The sequence below is a fragment of the Montipora foliosa genome, chromosome 13 (assembly GCF_036669935.1).
Source record: "Montipora foliosa isolate CH-2021 chromosome 13, ASM3666993v2, whole genome shotgun sequence".
Lineage (NCBI taxonomy): Eukaryota > Metazoa > Cnidaria > Anthozoa > Scleractinia > Acroporidae > Montipora > Montipora foliosa.
In genome coordinates this window covers 22,354,589-22,372,088 of record NC_090881.1, presented here as the reverse complement: position 1 = coordinate 22,372,088, position 17,500 = coordinate 22,354,589, and the positions used below count along the sequence as shown (strand labels likewise).

General features: G+C 39.8%; 4 protein-coding genes across 4 annotated transcripts in view; 1 reads left to right on the top strand and 3 right to left on the bottom strand.

Annotated features, from left to right (window-relative positions):
- LOC137983445 (E3 ubiquitin-protein ligase DZIP3-like) overlaps window positions 1–14,947 on the bottom strand; it is a 17,139-nt gene extending 2,192 nt beyond the window's left edge. Inside the window, exons 1-3 of the mRNA XM_068830631.1 lie at window positions 14,910–14,947; window positions 10,518–11,176; window positions 9,561–9,614 (exon numbers count right to left, since the gene is read on the bottom strand). Of these exons, the coding sequence (XP_068686732.1) occupies window positions 9,561–9,614; window positions 10,518–11,151 (688 nt within the window). The 5' untranslated portion in view covers window positions 11,152–11,176; window positions 14,910–14,947. The remainder of the gene's footprint in view (window positions 1–9,560; window positions 9,615–10,517; window positions 11,177–14,909) is intronic.
- Window positions 1–17,500, bottom strand: part of LOC137983644 (NLR family CARD domain-containing protein 4-like) — a 104,119-nt gene that overhangs the window by 8,978 nt on the left and 77,641 nt on the right. The window lies entirely within an intron of this gene.
- On the top strand, window positions 455–2,788 carry LOC137982509 (uncharacterized). Its single transcript, XM_068829603.1, has 2 exons — window positions 455–2,095; window positions 2,464–2,788. The coding sequence occupies exon 1, from the start codon at window positions 767–769 to the stop codon at window positions 1,772–1,774; it is 1,008 nt and encodes a 335-aa protein (XP_068685704.1). The 5' UTR covers window positions 455–766; the 3' UTR covers window positions 1,775–2,095; window positions 2,464–2,788.
- LOC137983446 (uncharacterized) lies at window positions 4,994–8,311 on the bottom strand. The gene is made up of 4 exons (XM_068830632.1): window positions 8,008–8,311; window positions 7,249–7,406; window positions 6,108–6,693; window positions 4,994–5,097 (listed from the first exon to the last, which is right to left on the bottom strand). The coding sequence occupies exons 1-4, from the start codon at window positions 8,309–8,311 to the stop codon at window positions 4,994–4,996; spliced, it is 1,152 nt and encodes a 383-aa protein (XP_068686733.1).

Genomic DNA, 17,500 nt, shown 5'->3' with positions numbered 1-17,500 from the left:
GGCAATTATGGGTTTTGACCAAAACTCTAAAGTTGCAAGCCATGTCCACCATTTCAGCCACAACATGAACTTTGAAAATGTCAAGGTCGTTGGTTTTGAAGCTAATTACCACAAGCAACTGTTCCTCAAAGCCTGGCACTCTACTTTGGACCTGAACGCTGGAAACGATCATATCGTACTTCCAGAAGCCTACAAAGGCATCACGGGAGCATGAATTGCATGGCCATGTGCACAAGCTTCGCACTACGTGACTTTAAATAGGGTATGATAACGAACTTCGCTTTCATATCACTGATTATGGCCTGCAAAATAGAGTTTATTTTAGTTGGCAATGACAGCGTCAGCAATATGCTTTTTTCCATAATAATAATAATAATAATAATAATAATAATAGAGCGGTTTTCAATTGAGTGTCGAAAGTAATTAGATAATTACTTTGGTTTTGGTTTTGGTTTGGTTTTTCTGTGCGTTCCTATTGGGTGTGCGAAAATTTTCTACCAATCACTGATGAGGTTTGATTTGTCAGCCAATCAAGTTAGGAAGAAAAACCAATAAAGATATTGCTCGACATCACGAAAGCGGGGAAGAAATTGGCGTGTAACGATAGCATTACGTTTTCGTTTCTTTTTTTTTTTTTTTTTCCGTTCATCCGTTGTGTATTTTGTTTGACGAATGTTCTGTTAGACCTATGATTTGATGTGCCTTCCGAAAGTTTTGTTTTGGTTTGGTTTTGTTACACGGTCGGCGGAATGTTGTGTTGACGGACATGGCGTGGAGAATTAACAAGCATGGTGGCGTTTACAAAAAAGGAGCAGCTTTTCCCTTGCAGAAGCGATACCAAATTGCCGCATCCTATCTTCGAACTGGCAGTTGTGGTGCTGCTGCAGCGGAGAACATGTGTACTTACGACACTGCGCGAAACATCGTCAACAAGTTTTTGACGACTGGCCTTTTTGACCCGGGAGGAAGAGGTTCACCGCACACGATTATGCCGCCATGGAAAGTGGCCTACCTGGAAGCACTTGTTACACACGACCCATTTATGTATCTCACTGAAATCCAGAAAGCCCTTCGAGACGACCTAAACTTACCTGTAGCTGAAATTCCATCTATTCCTACAATTTGCAGAACTCTTATCAGTTTAGATTTAACGAGACACAAGGCAGCAAAGGTACCATTGGAAAGGTTTACACCTCAGAACAGAGCTCGACGAACGGCTTTTGTGGAATGGAGAAGAACTGTTGACCCAAGAAAGCTTTATTTTGTTGACGAGACTGCTATTCAACTCGTTAATGGGGTACGAACCACTGGACGGTGCCACACAAATAGCAATGTTCCCGTAGTCACGAACAGAGGAGACGAACGCGTGAAAATGTCAGTATTAAGTGTGATCGGCTACGACAGCGGAATCATTGGAGCATACCCTATCCACGGAAGCTTCAACAGACTTCAGTTTAACTACGGTATGACACAATATTTTGTTCCTTTAATTCCACGCGATTCATTCCTGGTAATGGACAATGCTTCGATTCACAATGAAAGAGACCTAATAAACATTTTAGCACCTAAGAACATTACCCTTGTTAAACTACCACCGTATTCTTATGACTTCAACCCAATCGAACTTGTATTCGGTAGTGTCAAAGTGTATGTTAGGAGATGGCCTGAGCTACTCAGTGCCAACATGTCATTTGCCATTGTAAATGCATTTTTGCAAGTTCATGTCCGCAGCGTCCAGAAATTTTACCGCAAGTGTTGGCAAGTTATGAGTTAGTAGTTATTACGAACCCTTTGCATTCTATTTAACAAATAGATTCCATGTTGCCGTGCGTCTGTTCAGTAATAGATCACAGATGACGTCAAAATGTGGTAAGAACAAAAAAGTGGCACAAGAGGCGATAGCCGAGTGTGTCACTGATGTTCTTACCACATTTTGACGTCTTCTGTGATCTATTACTGAACAGACGCACGGCAACATGGAATCTATTTGTTTTATATAATAAAGAATTAAACTTTATTCGCATAAAAGCTGATGGTGACGTCAATCGTGCGTCTGTCCTCTAATAGATCGTAGGCAAGAACCAATCAAAATCGGGTTTCGACAAAACACTGACCCCCGGTCAACTGACCCCCTTACTGACCCCCCTACTGACCCACTATAAAATCAATGGGAAAATGAATACTGCTTACTTAAGCCTCAACAACCCTTTTTAAACGGCATTGTTCAACAGTATTTAAGTCTAAGCACCCATTTTAAAAAGGTTAGTTTTCGATTATTGTTGTGATGGCCGATTACTTCATGTAAGCTAACCTTTTTAAAATGGGTGCTTAGACTTAAATACTGTTGAACAATGCTGTTTAAAAAGGGTTTTTGAGGCTTAAGTAAGCAGTATTCATTTTCCCATTGATTTTATAGTGGGTCAGTAGGGGGGTCAGTAAGGGGGTCAGTTGACCGGGGGTCAGTGTTTTGTCGAAACCCATCAAAATCCGTGAATAACTTGGGTTATTATATAAATTGGAATAGTCTAGCTTACAGTACAGGATGCAAAATAGGACTTATCAAAAGGGGTGTGTTAGTGTGTGTGTGGTGGGGGAGGGGTGAGGGTAGGTGGCCAAATGTCTTCTTGAAATGGTTTAGTTTTGAGTTTAGACCATAATTTCTTGAAAAGATGTTGAATTGGTAAAATTTGAAAAGAAAATCTAAGGTTTGTTCTCTTGTGCGACCTATCTGTGCCTGTCCCCTAAGTAGGTTTCCTTCATCCATCTCCCCTTATTGGTAATGAGGCATTCAAATTGCCAGATTGCAGACTACCACCTCTGCATCCCTGAGCATTGTGAAGCCAGTGCTATGCCAAAGTTTTCAACTCCTCTGGTTTGAAGAGCAGTTTTGGAAAGCTTGTTTCCAAAATGGTGCAGTGAGTCTTAAAGTAGAAATAGAGCAGTGTTTTCACATTTTCAATGCTACTGGTATTTCCTTACTTAAACAAATGACTTCAAAATATGTTTTGGGTCTACAAAAAAGTCAACTAACCTTTCGTCTTTTATGACACAGGATTTCATATAATTATTTTCTCGATTGAAACTTTGAGCTTAAAAATGTGTGGATGAACTTGTTGCTTCAACACAGAGGTGAATTGGATTGGTAGTACAGTAAAAAGCAAATTTTAAGGTTGAAAGATCCCTTCCTGATAATGTCATTAGAACTAAATGCTACTGACATGACAATCATAAAACTGCAACTGTCATTACACAATATGAACTGATGTAAAAAATCAATTTTTTTTTTGTAATTTTGTTTGTTTGGTTACTTCATGATTCCTTTTTTTTTTCTTTTTTTTTATATTGAGGAAGGTACATTTTTGTTTTTGTGGATGGAGAGGCTGGGGTACAAAAAGTTGACAGTACATTGTATTCTAAAAAGGATCAATAATAATTGATCCCTTTCAGAATAATGTATATGTGCTGAAAAGGGGTGGCAAACAGTAGCAGGGAAAACATGGATCTCAGAATTTCTGTATATAATTTAAATGATTTTTAGAGAATTTTGGTTTACAATGGGTCATCAAGACTTGTTTTTGTATGCCCCTTCCTACCTTTGAGTAACAACCTTTTGTGCTTAAGGTCTCAGACTTACATACATAATTTGGATTTTACTATTTGCCAACCCTTTTATGTTAAGGATATATGTGATAAAATTGACATTGTAGTTGCTCTCAAAGAACCACCAACATGTAATGAGTTTGAAGAATGAGAACTGAAAATATTTAATGCAATTTTTTGCTGGAATGCTTCAGACTTGAGAACTTGTGGATTTTAGTTTACCAAGATGCAACTTGAGAGTCTCTCTACTTGCAATGTTAAATAATGTTTGCAACATTTCATTACATAATACCAAAACATTAAATTTAAATGTCCTCCAAAAAAGTTGTCGACTGTTTCTTTGCAATCACCCGATGGAGATAGGGGAATAATAGGAGCATGTAAGCACGTTTGCATGGGGGTGGTAGATAAGATGTGTCTCCTTGTTGTAAAGCGTTACATTCCCACTTTGGGGAGGTGAGGGAGTCTTTGGTTGAAAAAGACTGGTACAAAAGATTGTCAAGCACATTGCCACTGTGTGCCATCCATATTGACAGAAAGCTTTGCAAGATCAGGTTTAATAACTCACCCATTAAAAGAGACAAAGGTTGTGACAACCAATGCCAATGAAAGCCAGCTAGTAAAGGTAAGTGTGTTCCAAATATAAATCTGTAGCCACTGTATTAGCACTCATTTATTATCTTCTTTTTCTTTGCTTTGTTGTACGATTGCAGCCATTTATTTATAAAATGACCATTCAGGGCTTCAGGTTTTATATAAGCTTAAGTGTACTGCCCCACTTGTCCTTTTGTGCTAATACTTCCACAGCGTCTGACAATGGAGGTGTGCAGACTGTGGCTTATGTGATAAAATTAATTTCCATGATTTTTAATATCAGGTAATTTTGGTTGTATTTTCACAAATGCAGTAGACCTTACCAAAATTTTGTGTTGTTTTCAAAATCCTACTTGTATTTCACGGACACACATGAGAAAAATGGATGAAAAGCAGAAAGTTAACAGGGTAATGCGATGTTTTCTCGGGCAGCTTCATCCTAATTCATGTTCTCTTTCAAGAGGGTAACAATCTAGCATGGCACGTCATGATATAATAGCTTTTTTCAGGGTGTCAAGCAGCACATCAGCTCAAGAAAATAGAAAAATTGGAAATTTGACCACAACAAAATAGGAAAAACGTGAAAAAATAGGAAAAAATATAAAATTTCACAAGTAGCTTACACAGCACATCGGCTTACCCACACAAGCCTACAATCTTTTTTTAAAATGATCTTCACTACCTTCTGTTCTATCCTTACAACTTTAGTTTGGAAATGTCAGTTATCCTTCCATGACAAAACACTCACCAGTATATACCGGTAGTCACCTGGCCCCAGTTGTTCAAATGATGGATAGTGCTATCCACCGGATAAATAACTATCCAGTGGGTAAGTTATAGCGAAACCAATTCCACTATCCAATGGATAGTGATTTATCCAGTGGATAGCGTTATCCATGGAGCCTGACAGACACAGTATGAAGTATGATTGCTTCAAATGCTACAGCCCTCCAAAACCCAATTGAGCTCCCCAGCACTATATTTGAAGTTTCCAAGAACTCAGCAATAGTTAAGTTTTCTTGAAATCAACAATCATGAACAATAAAAAGTTCACAAATTAATCCTTTTTAGTGTAAAGGAAAAGAAATTGATGCTCTCCCAGGGCCCATACCCCTGAGTACATTTTTCTTTCAGGGTCAAGGGCTAGAAATTTCACTTTAAAAGGGTGATGAACAAAACACTGCCCACCCAGTCAACAGTCAGTGTGGACTACCCCGAAAGAACTACTGAATGTAACTGAGCTGTTTAACATTTTGTAAGCTATTTAGATTGTCATTGTTCAGAATGATCTTATGGCACTGTAACCATGAGACATCCGTATGTATACATGTTTGGTGTTAAAGTCCCCAGAAACAAAATTGAAAAAAGAAAATTCTTTTATGCTGATGCACATATAGACTCGAGCTTAAATTCTAGCTCAAATTTTCAAATGTAAATTCTCAAAGAAAAGTTTTGAACCAGACCAACAAAAAGCGACAATAAAAATGAATGAATGAATTAACATACGGAAATGAAAAGTCTTGCCAGGACAATTATAATCAGTGACACACTCAAAACATCTCCAATGTTAATTAACTTGTCTGGGTCTGGTTCAGGATTTCATATTTTTCATACAACCTACCACAATAAAACTAAACAGCAGTAAGCCACACTCTTGACTGTGCTATAATTCATGAAGTAAGTACCCATACTCTCATATAACTACGCTTGCTCATTGTTTTAATGATGCAAATAATTGCTGAGCTTTAATAAGCAGTCAATGGACTAGCAGTTCGAATCTGCTTATGTCCAAAACGTGAAGAGAAGAGGGTGTATTTTTTCACAAATGTATTGCCAAAGGAAAGGTGGAAAAGTGACGAAAAACTCCTTTCACGTTGAGAAGAAATGTTGCACAGCTCAAAGGCGGGGCCTACCATCCAGAGGGTGCCCACAATGTGGGCAAAAATGGAAATCCTGTGCCTCACAAGTGTACCCACAGTGAGGGCACCTGAATGGCCTTCTGCCACTTGTGTGCCCTTCAGGAAAACTTAAGAAGCTTGACAGGGGGTCTGGAAGTGCAGAAGAGGAGGGAAGGGAGTCTTCTGCACCAGAAAAACTTAACACAAGTGATGATGGTGATGATAAAGATAGTGGTGATGATGACGAGCCAGTTGAGGATGAAGTTAGACTAACCAAAAAATCAACAGTTTTACCAAAATCAAAGGAAAACGAGGAAAAACAATCATCCAGCATGTTGGAAAACTGTGGAAATAAAGCTGAAAGTCGGCGGAGGTTTTCACAATCATCCACTGTCATAGTACACATGGGTTGTTGTAATTGAGCCTGGCCGCTTGCTTCATTGGTCGTCAGATGGTCAAGCACAGTGTTTACATTTTCCCCACATTCCCTGAACAACTGCTCCAAAGTTGTAAAGGGAATGTGAGGAAAGGCTGCCTCCAGTTGCGTGAGGGCCATGACTGCTGACGGCTGTCTTTCTGTTACCTGCCCATGGTTCTCTGTCTGCACGATTTAAAATAAAGGTTTATATAAATTAACGCATCCGTTGATTTTCAGAACACACTTTAACAATGTTTTCCTCCAAAACAATTTTGACATCCTCCAGGAGGATAATGACATTTTACTCACATCAAGAGCACTAGTAAATCACAATTCTATTACTACCTACTGTGAAGGTTGTTATACAATCCAGGCGAAATGGAAATTAAAGTTGGTTTCGGGATGGACCTTCACAAAAGTTATGGGGATTGGGGGAACAAGGATAGGTGCATAAAAATGTCATTTATAGTAAACAACAAGAAATATCAATTATTTAAATTGCGGGTATTATCCATCTAAAAGGGCCACAATCAGATGGTTTTTAATTGTATTAATACTACGTTTCGTTCTTCAGCACCATGCTATGGATTTGATCATCCAAAAATAGAAAAAACACCACTTTTGAACACTTATTAGACATGGAAAAACAAGACAGCACTTATTCATGGGGTAAATATGCATTATAGAAGGTAGCAACCAATACATTTATATTTACTTTTTTTCCTTTTATTTACTTACCCTCTGCATACTGCCTTCTGAATAGGCCCTCAAAGCCCTTGCATGGTTGGTTAGGAATGGCAGCTTTTTCTCCTCTTCTGAGAGATTTGCCATGAAATTGTTGACAAATCTGTTCATTTGCTCATTTTTGTTTTCATCCTTCAAACGCTTTGCTTTAGCTACATGTAGGGTAAAAACGAACAAAACTGAACGCAGTGTAAAAAATATTGAGGAAAAGGCTCACCAACGAATTTAGTACAATCCATATCTCAATGGCAAAAAAATAATAATTAAGCTTTAACCTTTCTTCATGAAGAAGATATTTGCATTACTGCTAAAAAGGTAAAAACACTTTGCTTGCTCTCCACAGGTCTACATCCCTTTTTCATTTATCAACTTAACGTAGTAAAAGGAAAAGTGCATTTCCCTTCACCCATTTTACCGATAATTCAAGTTTACTGACCATCTCTGGTAGCCGCAGCTACACAAGTTGACAACCTTCAAATACATAATTTTTGATCTTAAAGAAACAGACCAAGGAGGGTCGCACGGCTGAGGTAAGCTTTGTTGCAAACCTACCGAAAATGAAGATGTTTGCATCACCGTACTGTATCGAGAAAGAGGTAGAAACCATTTTGCTAGCCGTCCACAGGTGAACGGTTATCCCTTTTTCTTTCATCTATTATCATTAACATAGTAAAAGGAAAAAAAATTCATTTCCGTTCGTCAATCTTTACGATAATTCTAATGAAATATCTAGTAGAGTAACAGTTTACTTACCGGCTCTGGCAGCCGCAACCGAAGTGGCACTCGCTTTTTGTCCAGAATTTGCTACTGCGAGAACATTAGCAGCGGAAACAGTTCCGAGAGTTCCGGCGACCGCAGCGACCGGTGTTGTTGTGGTGCTGGTGACTGTGGATGTCTCTATATTCCTCAAATTGCGGTGATAGGAATTTCTGTGCCGCGTTCTGGTACAATTCAGGCAGACACAGTCCTTCCAAGGGCAACTCGCTCTATGAGCGTGTGTAACCCTTGTTGAGACCCCATGGTTTTTACAAAAATTACAAAAATGTGGGCCAGGCATACTAGACAACAAAGACAAAATCGTGACCCAAACAGAAAAAAAATTGTTTCGCCCTAGCTACGGAGCGGTCACACGATTTTCCCGCCAAAAGGACGCCGTTCGCCACTAGCCGTCAGCAGAGAGCTACACAGCGTTTGAATACATGTATATTTTTTCCTTTAAAAAAGAACCAGACTATGGGTACTTTCTCCGGTTGTCTGTTAGACTATCGGCAACCGCGAATGGCTCTGAGAATAATTTGGTTTTACAAAAGCAATTTCATCAAAGAATACAAACTCATCCCCCTGAGTTGTGACCCGTAAAGCAGAGAATTTCAATGGAGACTTTTCAAAGCATAAAGCAAAATATTAAACGAAGTACGAAATATTAGCCTAACTTACATCACACCGCCCAAGTAGTTCTTCCAAAAGAAGACGAAGACGAGCTGGTAAGCTACCGAACAATGAAGCTGGCCAGCAATATTCCTGAAGGAGGCCAACGCGAAGTCTTGCGTTTACGGCACGAAGTGGGGAAAAACATGTATCTACGTTCCCAAATACCGCTCCCGTAAATAATGATACCCACCACAACATCTTTCCGTTCCAAAGCATTTATTCCAATGCCATTTTCATCTAAATACAGCTCTCAAAATCTCAAAAGCCCGGCCGACGATTCACAGTCATAAAGAAATGGCGGCGATTGAAAGTTCGCGAATTCAGTGGTGGATATTTGATCCCTGTTGATTGGTTAGTTTTTTCATGACGCCATAGAGTGATACAATGTTGTATTTCATTGGGTAGTTGTTTACAATTGGTTTTGGTTTTACTTCTCCTTGTGATTGGCTGAGTAATTGGTTTTTAATTTAATTGGTTTTGGTTTTACGACACTCAATTGAAAATCGCTCTAATACACATAATGATAATACACAATGTTTAGATGTCCTTAAACTATCCACATAAAAAACTCTTACTAAAGGTATCTCATTTAATCTACCATCACCATGACCTAATATGACACTACTGTCATATTTACCTTCATTTTTTGGTTGAAGCCTTTTTGATGTTAAGTGAATTCACACATTTTATTTTGTTCAACTTAACCTTCCTAATGCTTTCTTCTGTTTTACACAGTTTGCTCAAGTGATTCAAAACAGCCAATAAAGGAAGTGGGTTACTTCTTGCCTTTGCTTTAACATACAAGTTCATGTCTTTTACCAGCCAAAATATAAAGCCCATTAAAGCAGAGTTCCTTACGACTCTTCTCAACCTACCCTGGATCTCCTTTAGTTGGTCCTGAGTGTGCACTCCTTGTGTCTTCAGCATCTCTTTATTATTGAAAAAAGAAAAACATGAGAAAGTAATGAAAAAAGATAGAAATGAGAAAGTTAAGCCCACAAAGCCAGAAACTCACAGTAACTCAGTAGGAATAATGGTTTCAATAGCTTTAGGGAATTTCCACTCCAGCAAAAAAATTAATAAACACCTGTCAGATTGTTTCCGGACTCTAAATTTTTCATTTATTACACAACTTTGACGGTCAAAGTTGTGTAATACACATCTTTGATGGTCAAACTTGTGTAATAAGCGAAAAATTTAGAGTCCGGAAACAATCTGACAGGGGTTTAATAACATTAACCCACAATAATGATGTCCATACAATCAAATTTCCCTGAACATTAAAAAAAAATTAAGTTGTATCCGACATAATTTCCTGGCCATCTTAAATACATGTAATAATTGTGACATTTTATGGTTGCCCTGATGTTATCATTCAAAAGCCCTTTGTATCAGAACAATTAAGCAACTGTTACATATCACAATCATCAAGATAGTGGAGCTCGCAAAAAAATTAAGTAAAATGAGTGAATCAAAAATTCAATTACTTCCTCAAGCTGAATGGCCTTTCTTAGTGGTGGTAGAGTGTACCAGTGGGAGGAAGCGAAAGTAGTAATACAGGCCACTTCATAAGCCAGCTGAACGGATGTAGTGTTCAATTTTCTTTTTCCTGAATTTGTCATGTGCTTTCAGAAATAATATCAATTCTCAGTTCACTGAATTTATTGCCAAGGATCAAGAGCTGTTTCTAGAGCCATCAATCTAAATTAACTTATTGTAACATTATGATGCTCTTTCCTGTTTTCGAGGAACAAAAGTGACTGGTGCACAGAAAATACGAAGTATCAAAGGCTCAAATGTGGTTGAATTTAACAATGAATAAGGTAGTGTACCTTCAAGTTGTTCAAGTTTGTCCTTGGTGCTATCATCATCTTTCTTCCACTCTTTAAGCAACTCACGATAGCGCTCTTCAACATCAGGATCCATGCAATCAGTCTTCAGTCGGCTTATTGCAGATGTATAACTTGCTGCAGATCCAAGTGCTAACAGTGCATTGCTGATCTCAAGCCATAATGCTTGGAATGTTGGCTCGTCAACAGATGCCTGGGTTGCATGACCATAGACATTGTTTCTGTAATACTTGATTCTTGCTATGTTGGCTTCAATGCTGTTATCAGAAGCATGGGGAAGGATGTCCCAGCTTCCAGTGCTGGCAGGGGCACTCAAGCCACAAATGTTCCTCAGCAGTACCACCAGAAGCGTAATGTCAAAGCTAGCTGATGAGACTGATGATGAGATAGCTGGGAACAGCCTTCCCCACTGGGTAACATTTAAAATCTTCCTCTTTCGCAGGGACTGCAATGTAGGTAACTTACCGGCCAATATCCAGTGGAGACAGCTTGGGGGATGTATCCTGTCAAAGGTGTCTCTAACCACCTGAGTTCCAACATCCACTAAAAGACGACACAACCGTGCATAGTTTGTTCTTTCCTTAGTGGATGAAAATGATGGTGCCACACTTGCCATCTTTTAAACTGTTGATTCACATTAGCTGTAAGAAAAAATAGCATCATCTGTGAGGCCTAGTTTCCAATAATGCAGACATAATGAAGATCAAAATCACAATATACTACTCTACTTTTCAACTCTATCCTTTAAAAGCAGTCAGGGGATATTTTAATTAGTTTGGGTCACTAAATTGTTACTACAGTCTAAGCTCTCGTAAGCGAGCACCAAGGGAATTCGAAAAAGTGGTCGCAACTAGAGCTGGTCCCTTACAAGAATGGGCTCTCGTAAGCGACAAAATCATAAACAATAGAGGATTGTCACTTATGAGAGCTTCCAGCAAGAGTCTCTGGAATTTGTAAAATCTTATCGATGGTACTGAAGATTCAGGGTTGGGAACTTCTTACTTTCACTCACATCTTCCAAAATATCCTTATCAGACATTCCCAGCCAAAACATTTCAAAACATTCAAAGCCCTCCTTGAAGAGCGAGGCTACCCTAAGCAGTTTATCGAAAGAACGCTGTCTGAGGTCGTTTTTTTAGGGAAGACAGACTGCTCTTAAACAAAAGGCCAAAACCACTGAGAAAATTTTACCATTTGTCACAACATACAACCCAGCAGTGTCAAACCTTCAAGCAATACTGACATGCAACTGGAGTTTTATTGAAAACTAGCCATTGCTGGCAAACATACTTAAAAGACCTTCTAAGTCGCACATGCTTGTTAAAGCAAAACTGTGAACTGAAGGTTTCATAAGTATCTGTAACCACAAACCGGTACAAAAGAGAGGCCGGTGCAGGTCTGTCATGCCAATCACATTCTTTCAAATGCTCAGCGCAGTGGGTTGTCTTTTTATTAAAGCATTCGCATACATAGATGAGACTCTGAGTGGTCGCTTGCAAGAGCTTAACCCTTTCACTCCCAATAGTGCCACTTATAGATTTTACTCTGTCTAACGCCAGACGATTTTACTCGTCAATGAGGAACCCCACGGGGCTGAAAGGGTTAAAAACAATCAGAAAGTCCAGTAGGGTAATCCCAAAGGTGGTCACAGTCACTTACAGGAACAGTCGCTTACGAGAGCTTTCAATTAGAGAGTTTAAGTGCCATTTAAAACAGGGTTTTACATTGGTGGTCGTAACGAGAGCTGGTCGCTTACGAGAGTGGTCGCAGCGAGAGCTTTGACTGTAGCTATTATCAACGCTGATCCAGGAAAAAAGCAGAAGTTGTACAGAAGAAAGCAGAGGTTGTAAGATGAAAAACGAGAAAAAAGTGCTATAGTATATCAAGGCTGTTGCCTAACAGGAGCCCGGTAGCCTGGGGCTCCCAAAGAATAGCTCTGGGCACCTTAATTTTTCACAGCAACACCTTTCACTTCATATGTTGGGCTCCTGAGTTCTCAGCGTTTAGCTCTGAGGGCTCCTTTAAAATTTTCTTTGGCAGCAGCCTTGTATATGCAACAAGTTACAAGAGCCTCAGTTTATAACATGTGCTGTAGTAATATGCAGCCTCAGTTCATAGCTCCTCCAGATCTCAAAGAAGCTATAGGTTCATGGGCCCTAGTTTGCTAAGACCTTATGAGGTGGAACACATGACAAAGGAGGTTTTTTTTTTTCAAAGAAAAATATGCCTTCATGTTTTGGCTCCAGAGATTGTCAAAAAGCCTTATTGATACTCACTTTTACACGTGGTTTCCAAATTATGAGACCCTTATAGAAGTCTGGAGTGCATCCAAGTGCATTCAATTTAACTTCAGTGCGAGAGAAACCATCTGAGTGAATGCTGATGACGTTTTTTCCTACATATTTTAATACAACTTGGAAAAAATTTTGCATAAGGAAAACCAGAAATGTGGACTCCGGAAATGGAAACAACAATAACAATAATTGACACTTCAATAGACCTTATTCGCTTGTACATTTTGTTTTCCAATACAGATAATTATCATTCTTGTTAAGTTCAAGTAGACACTTATTGATCCATCAGCAGGACAGCTGGTCAATGGTATTGCGCAAAGAAGACAACAAATGCTAACTCATGGATGGCTATCTCACTCACTTAACAAAGGATATAAAACTACAACAACAACAACACACACAAAACTCTCTTATATACATGTAGGTTGTGCTACGCTACATGTATTCTTAAGAACATTCTAAGTGATTAATGTTATATACATTTGTAAATATCACAAATCTCAAGGCTTACATTGTATAAATAACTACCGACTCCTAAAAACTCTACCACTAGTCAGCAATCTAGAACGTTCTTTCAATGTCACACAATCTTCTTAGTCAAATCACATCAATACATCCACTTTCTTTTAAAAGAAAGAAAAGAAAATCAGTCACTTCACCACGCAGTCTTTAAATCTCAGTATTCTTTGATGATTTCGCCTTCAAGACACCCTTTGGCACCTAGTGCTCCGACATATTCACTGGGAAATGACATAATTCCAAGATCTTTGCTAGTCTGCAAGCTCAGTAAGGGATTTGCATCCAAGTGAACAACTATCCGAATTGAGTATTCCTTTCCTCACAGATCTTTAAACTGAAGATCTATAGAGCCTAGCACTTTTATTCTCGTTCCTCCGTAGGTATCAATGCCGATGAAATCTCCATCTAGCTTTTCTCCATTCTGGTCACCAGTAACTCGCACATATTCTTAGAATGGTAGCACATTACAGGTTGCACCGGTGTCATCTTGCCAGTTACCGGTAACTGTCCTAGAGGAGTTCCACAATAGTCCATTTTACAGTTGTGTGCTTAGTTACCTGCCCTATGAGTGAAAGTGAGTCTGAGTTGACCTTATTTGATAGAAACCTCACTGCTTTTCTTGGTCAATGACAAGTAACTGTCAACTTTATTGTCAATTTCAGAAATATCCCCTATGTTTGAAGAATATGTTAGTGTCATCAACAAAGATGAAAAAAGACAGATATAGTAGTCAGAGGACGAAAATATCGATTTGGCCGTATCCTGTAGGTAGGTCGCCGATGTTTTGTGATATTTGTAGTTATTTCTCAGAGCAACCAGCTGCCCGAAATTTATCCCCATTCATCTCATCACTGTCCAGTGGCCAATATTGTGCCGAAGGGAATAGACCCCTTTCAGTTAATTCCCAATCTGGAGGACAAAACAATAATTTATTATTACATCGTTTTGCATTGGAAAGGTTTGTTTCTCTCAGGGAAGAGAACAACCATTGTTTTGTCCTCCAGATTGGGAATTACTGGAATAAGTCTATACACTCGTCTGGCAAACTGAGAAGGCGGGTCAGAGTTTTTCTCTGTCCCTGTGTGGGCCCATTTCCATTAATAGGGCTAAACGCTCACATGGTTCATATGGGGTACAAAAACTAGCACTTCTCATTACACTCTAATCAGTTTGGGCGCGTTCGATTGACCCTATTACGGAATGAGAATACGTTGGAGTGATGATTAAAACGGTATGTTTGGCGCGTTTCGAAGCAGCAAGGATAACAAAAATGTGTTTAAAATAAAATTTTAGTAGATATGTGACAATTTAAATTTGAATCTCCGTAAAAACGAAGGATTTCTAACGTATATTCCATGTATTCCTATTCCGGAATACGGTCAATCGAACGCACCCTAAGTCTGAGGAGCGAAAATAGTAGCTGAGTTCGAACAGCTCGAGCCCATTTCAAACGTCTATTTCTTGGAAAACACGCCACCAAAAAACTTTATGATAGTCACATTAACAGCTTTGCTCATGGTGGCTACCGATGGTTCGAGAAAATTAACAAAACTGCGCTTACCTTACCTTCGGTGACTCGTATCTTCACGAAGAAAGAAAGCAAAAGCGGAAGTAGCCGGGCACTTATCGCCCCTGAGCATGCGCTAGTTACCATGCCACGGTTGCACGGATCTGTTTCTGTTTGTCATTATGGTTACATAATACAGCAAAAAAAAGATCGAGGTAAATCATTGATCTCGAAAAAAGATTTGGTCTTCGTTTTTGAGATCATCGCCCTAGAACAAACCATCATATCAGAGAAAACCATTTAAGTATTCATATAGAGGCATATATTTATGAACAATTAATAGAGCAGTTTACATGGAGACAAACACGCAAGCATGCGGAACAAGCTTCAAAAAGTCGTGGAAAGTTCAACGCACTTTTCCAAGTTGAGAAGCGGACGCCAACCGGAAGTGAGTTGTTTTCCCTTTTAACTTGTCTTCACACAACCACATTTACATTTGCATTGCCTAGTATCTTTTCTCCTTTAGGAAATAGTTAGTATAAAAATGTGGGAGACACCAATGTCCTGGAACGCGAAATATTCTCTTCCGGTTGCCGTCCGCGTCTCATAACCGCGCGTGCTTAAAAGCTCCCTAATTTACTAGTATTTCACGAAAAAAACGGAAGGTGCTAGGCAGTTATCACCCCTGAGCATGCGCTAGTTACCATGCCACAAACAGTTGCACGGTTTGTTTCTCTTGAGCATGACATTTTACGTGGGATGCCATAGGCTTTCCACAAGCATACCATTTCTTAAAACCAGTCGTAGGGGTGTGTGGCCCGCTTCCTGAAATCCTTACCCTATTTCGGACCTGACCACAATTTTGATAAACAGACTGTAATGTGAAGTGTAATGCGAAGTGCTAGTTTTGTACACGATATGAACCATGTGAGCGTTAGCCCTACTAATAGAAATGGGCCCACACAAGGACAGAGAAAAACTCTGACCAGGGTGGGAATTGAACCCAAGACCTTCGGGTTAGATCACCACTGCTCTGCCGACTGAGCTACAAGGTAAGACGGGAGCAGGCCGTGGGAAGTGAAGATGTTAAAGTCACGGCAATGAACACGTACACGTACAAGGAAGGGTTACGTTTTTACAAACGTTGGCCGTGTCGCACTTTATTTCAACAGACTTAACTGATTAGAGTGTAATGAGAAGTGCTAGTTTTGTACCCCATATGAACCATATGAGCGTTAGCCCTACTAATAGAAATGGGCCCACACAAGGACAGAGAAAAACTCTGACCAGGGCTGGAAATGAACCCACGACCTTCGGGTTAGATCACCGCTGCTCTGCCGACTAGGCTACAAGGTCAGACGGGAGCAGGCCGTGGGAACTGAAGATGTTAAAGTCACGGCAATGAACATGTACAAGTATAAGGAAGGGTTACGTTTTGAACGTTGGCCGTGTAGCACTTATAGTTCCCACGGCCTGCTCCCACCAGACCTTGTAGCTCAGTCGGTAGAGCAGCGGTGATCCAACCAGTCCAGTTGATATTTTAATATCCACGCAAATTCAATTTGATTGGTTGGCCGAGGGGAAGGTGTAGATTATTTGTCACATTTATGGCTGACGAGCGAGTGATAGTATGATTATCATTGAATAGATGATTTTAAAGCGTTTGACAGTTGGTGTCTGCATGGAAATGAGTTACCAGAAGTCGCCGTCCGTTGTCTCCGCTTCGCGGCTAAATTTAATCCGAGAAGAAGAAGAAACCTCTCGGACCAAGGTACAAATGTGCAAACCCCGCGGAAATTGAATTAAGCCTCACAAATCGGGGATCCAGGGAAACAATTACAACTCCGTAGGATAGTTTTAGGCCTCTTGCGTGATTCGAACCCGAGCCCTCAGCTGTACCGCGCGCACGAATAGAAGCGTCCTACTGGGCCACCTATGGCAAGCCAACATGCATCTCTGGCTTTGCGTTACAAGCAGGAGGGTGAGACTTTGAAAATATGCCTAATTTCCATACGAAGTGGGTATTTCAATCATGGCATATTAAGTAAGAAATACAAGGCAATGACATAAATGAATTCATTAATTCGACCTTGGCAGAACGCCTCAGCTGCTTTGCCTGCCGTCTTAATTTACAAATCTTTTACGTCATTTTTGCTCTGACACCCTATTTTTGCTCGGACACTCAGTGATGATAGAGAAACGTTTTTATTTCAAATTTACTGATTATTACTTTAATGTACATTGTTGAGTCGGTACATTTCGCAGATTGCATTCTATGACTTGCTCTGATCGAGACGTTCCGTTCGCAGTTTACATAGAAGATGAACCATTGATTTGAACTGCTGGAAAGATAGTAGTAATTGTCTCTTGTAGATGCCGGTGCAATGCTATCAACTGAGTTATGAAGCCACTCAGTTGGGAGAAGGTCAATTCGTTGGGCTCATGTGTTTCCCGTGAAAGAACTGATCAATGAAAGAATCTAACCAACGTTTGTATAAACGTAACCTTTCCTTGTACTTGTACATGTTCATTGCCGTGACTTTAACATCTTCACTTCCCACGGCCTGCTCCCGTCTGACCTTGTAGCTCAGTCGGTAGAGCGGCGGAGATCTAACCCGAAGGTCGTGGGTTCAATTCCCACCCTG

Excerpts from the sequence above, each read along its gene's own strand:
- LOC137982509 (XM_068829603.1), top strand. The coding sequence starts at position 767 with ATGGCGTGGAGAATTAACAAGCATGGTGGCGTTTACAAAAAAGGAGCA.
- LOC137983446 (XM_068830632.1), bottom strand. The coding sequence starts at position 8,311 with ATGCCTGGCCCACATTTTTGTAATTTTTGTAAAAACCATGGGGTCTCA. Across the intron at positions 7,407-8,007 it reads GGTTGCGGCTGCCAGAGCCG|CTAAAGCAAAGCGTTTGAAG; the intron begins GTAAGTAAACTG and ends CCCTACATGTAG. Across the intron at positions 5,098-6,107 it reads TTGTGGGCACCCTCTGGATG|GCTCCATGGATAACGCTATC; the intron begins GTAGGCCCCGCC and ends TGTGTCTGTCAG.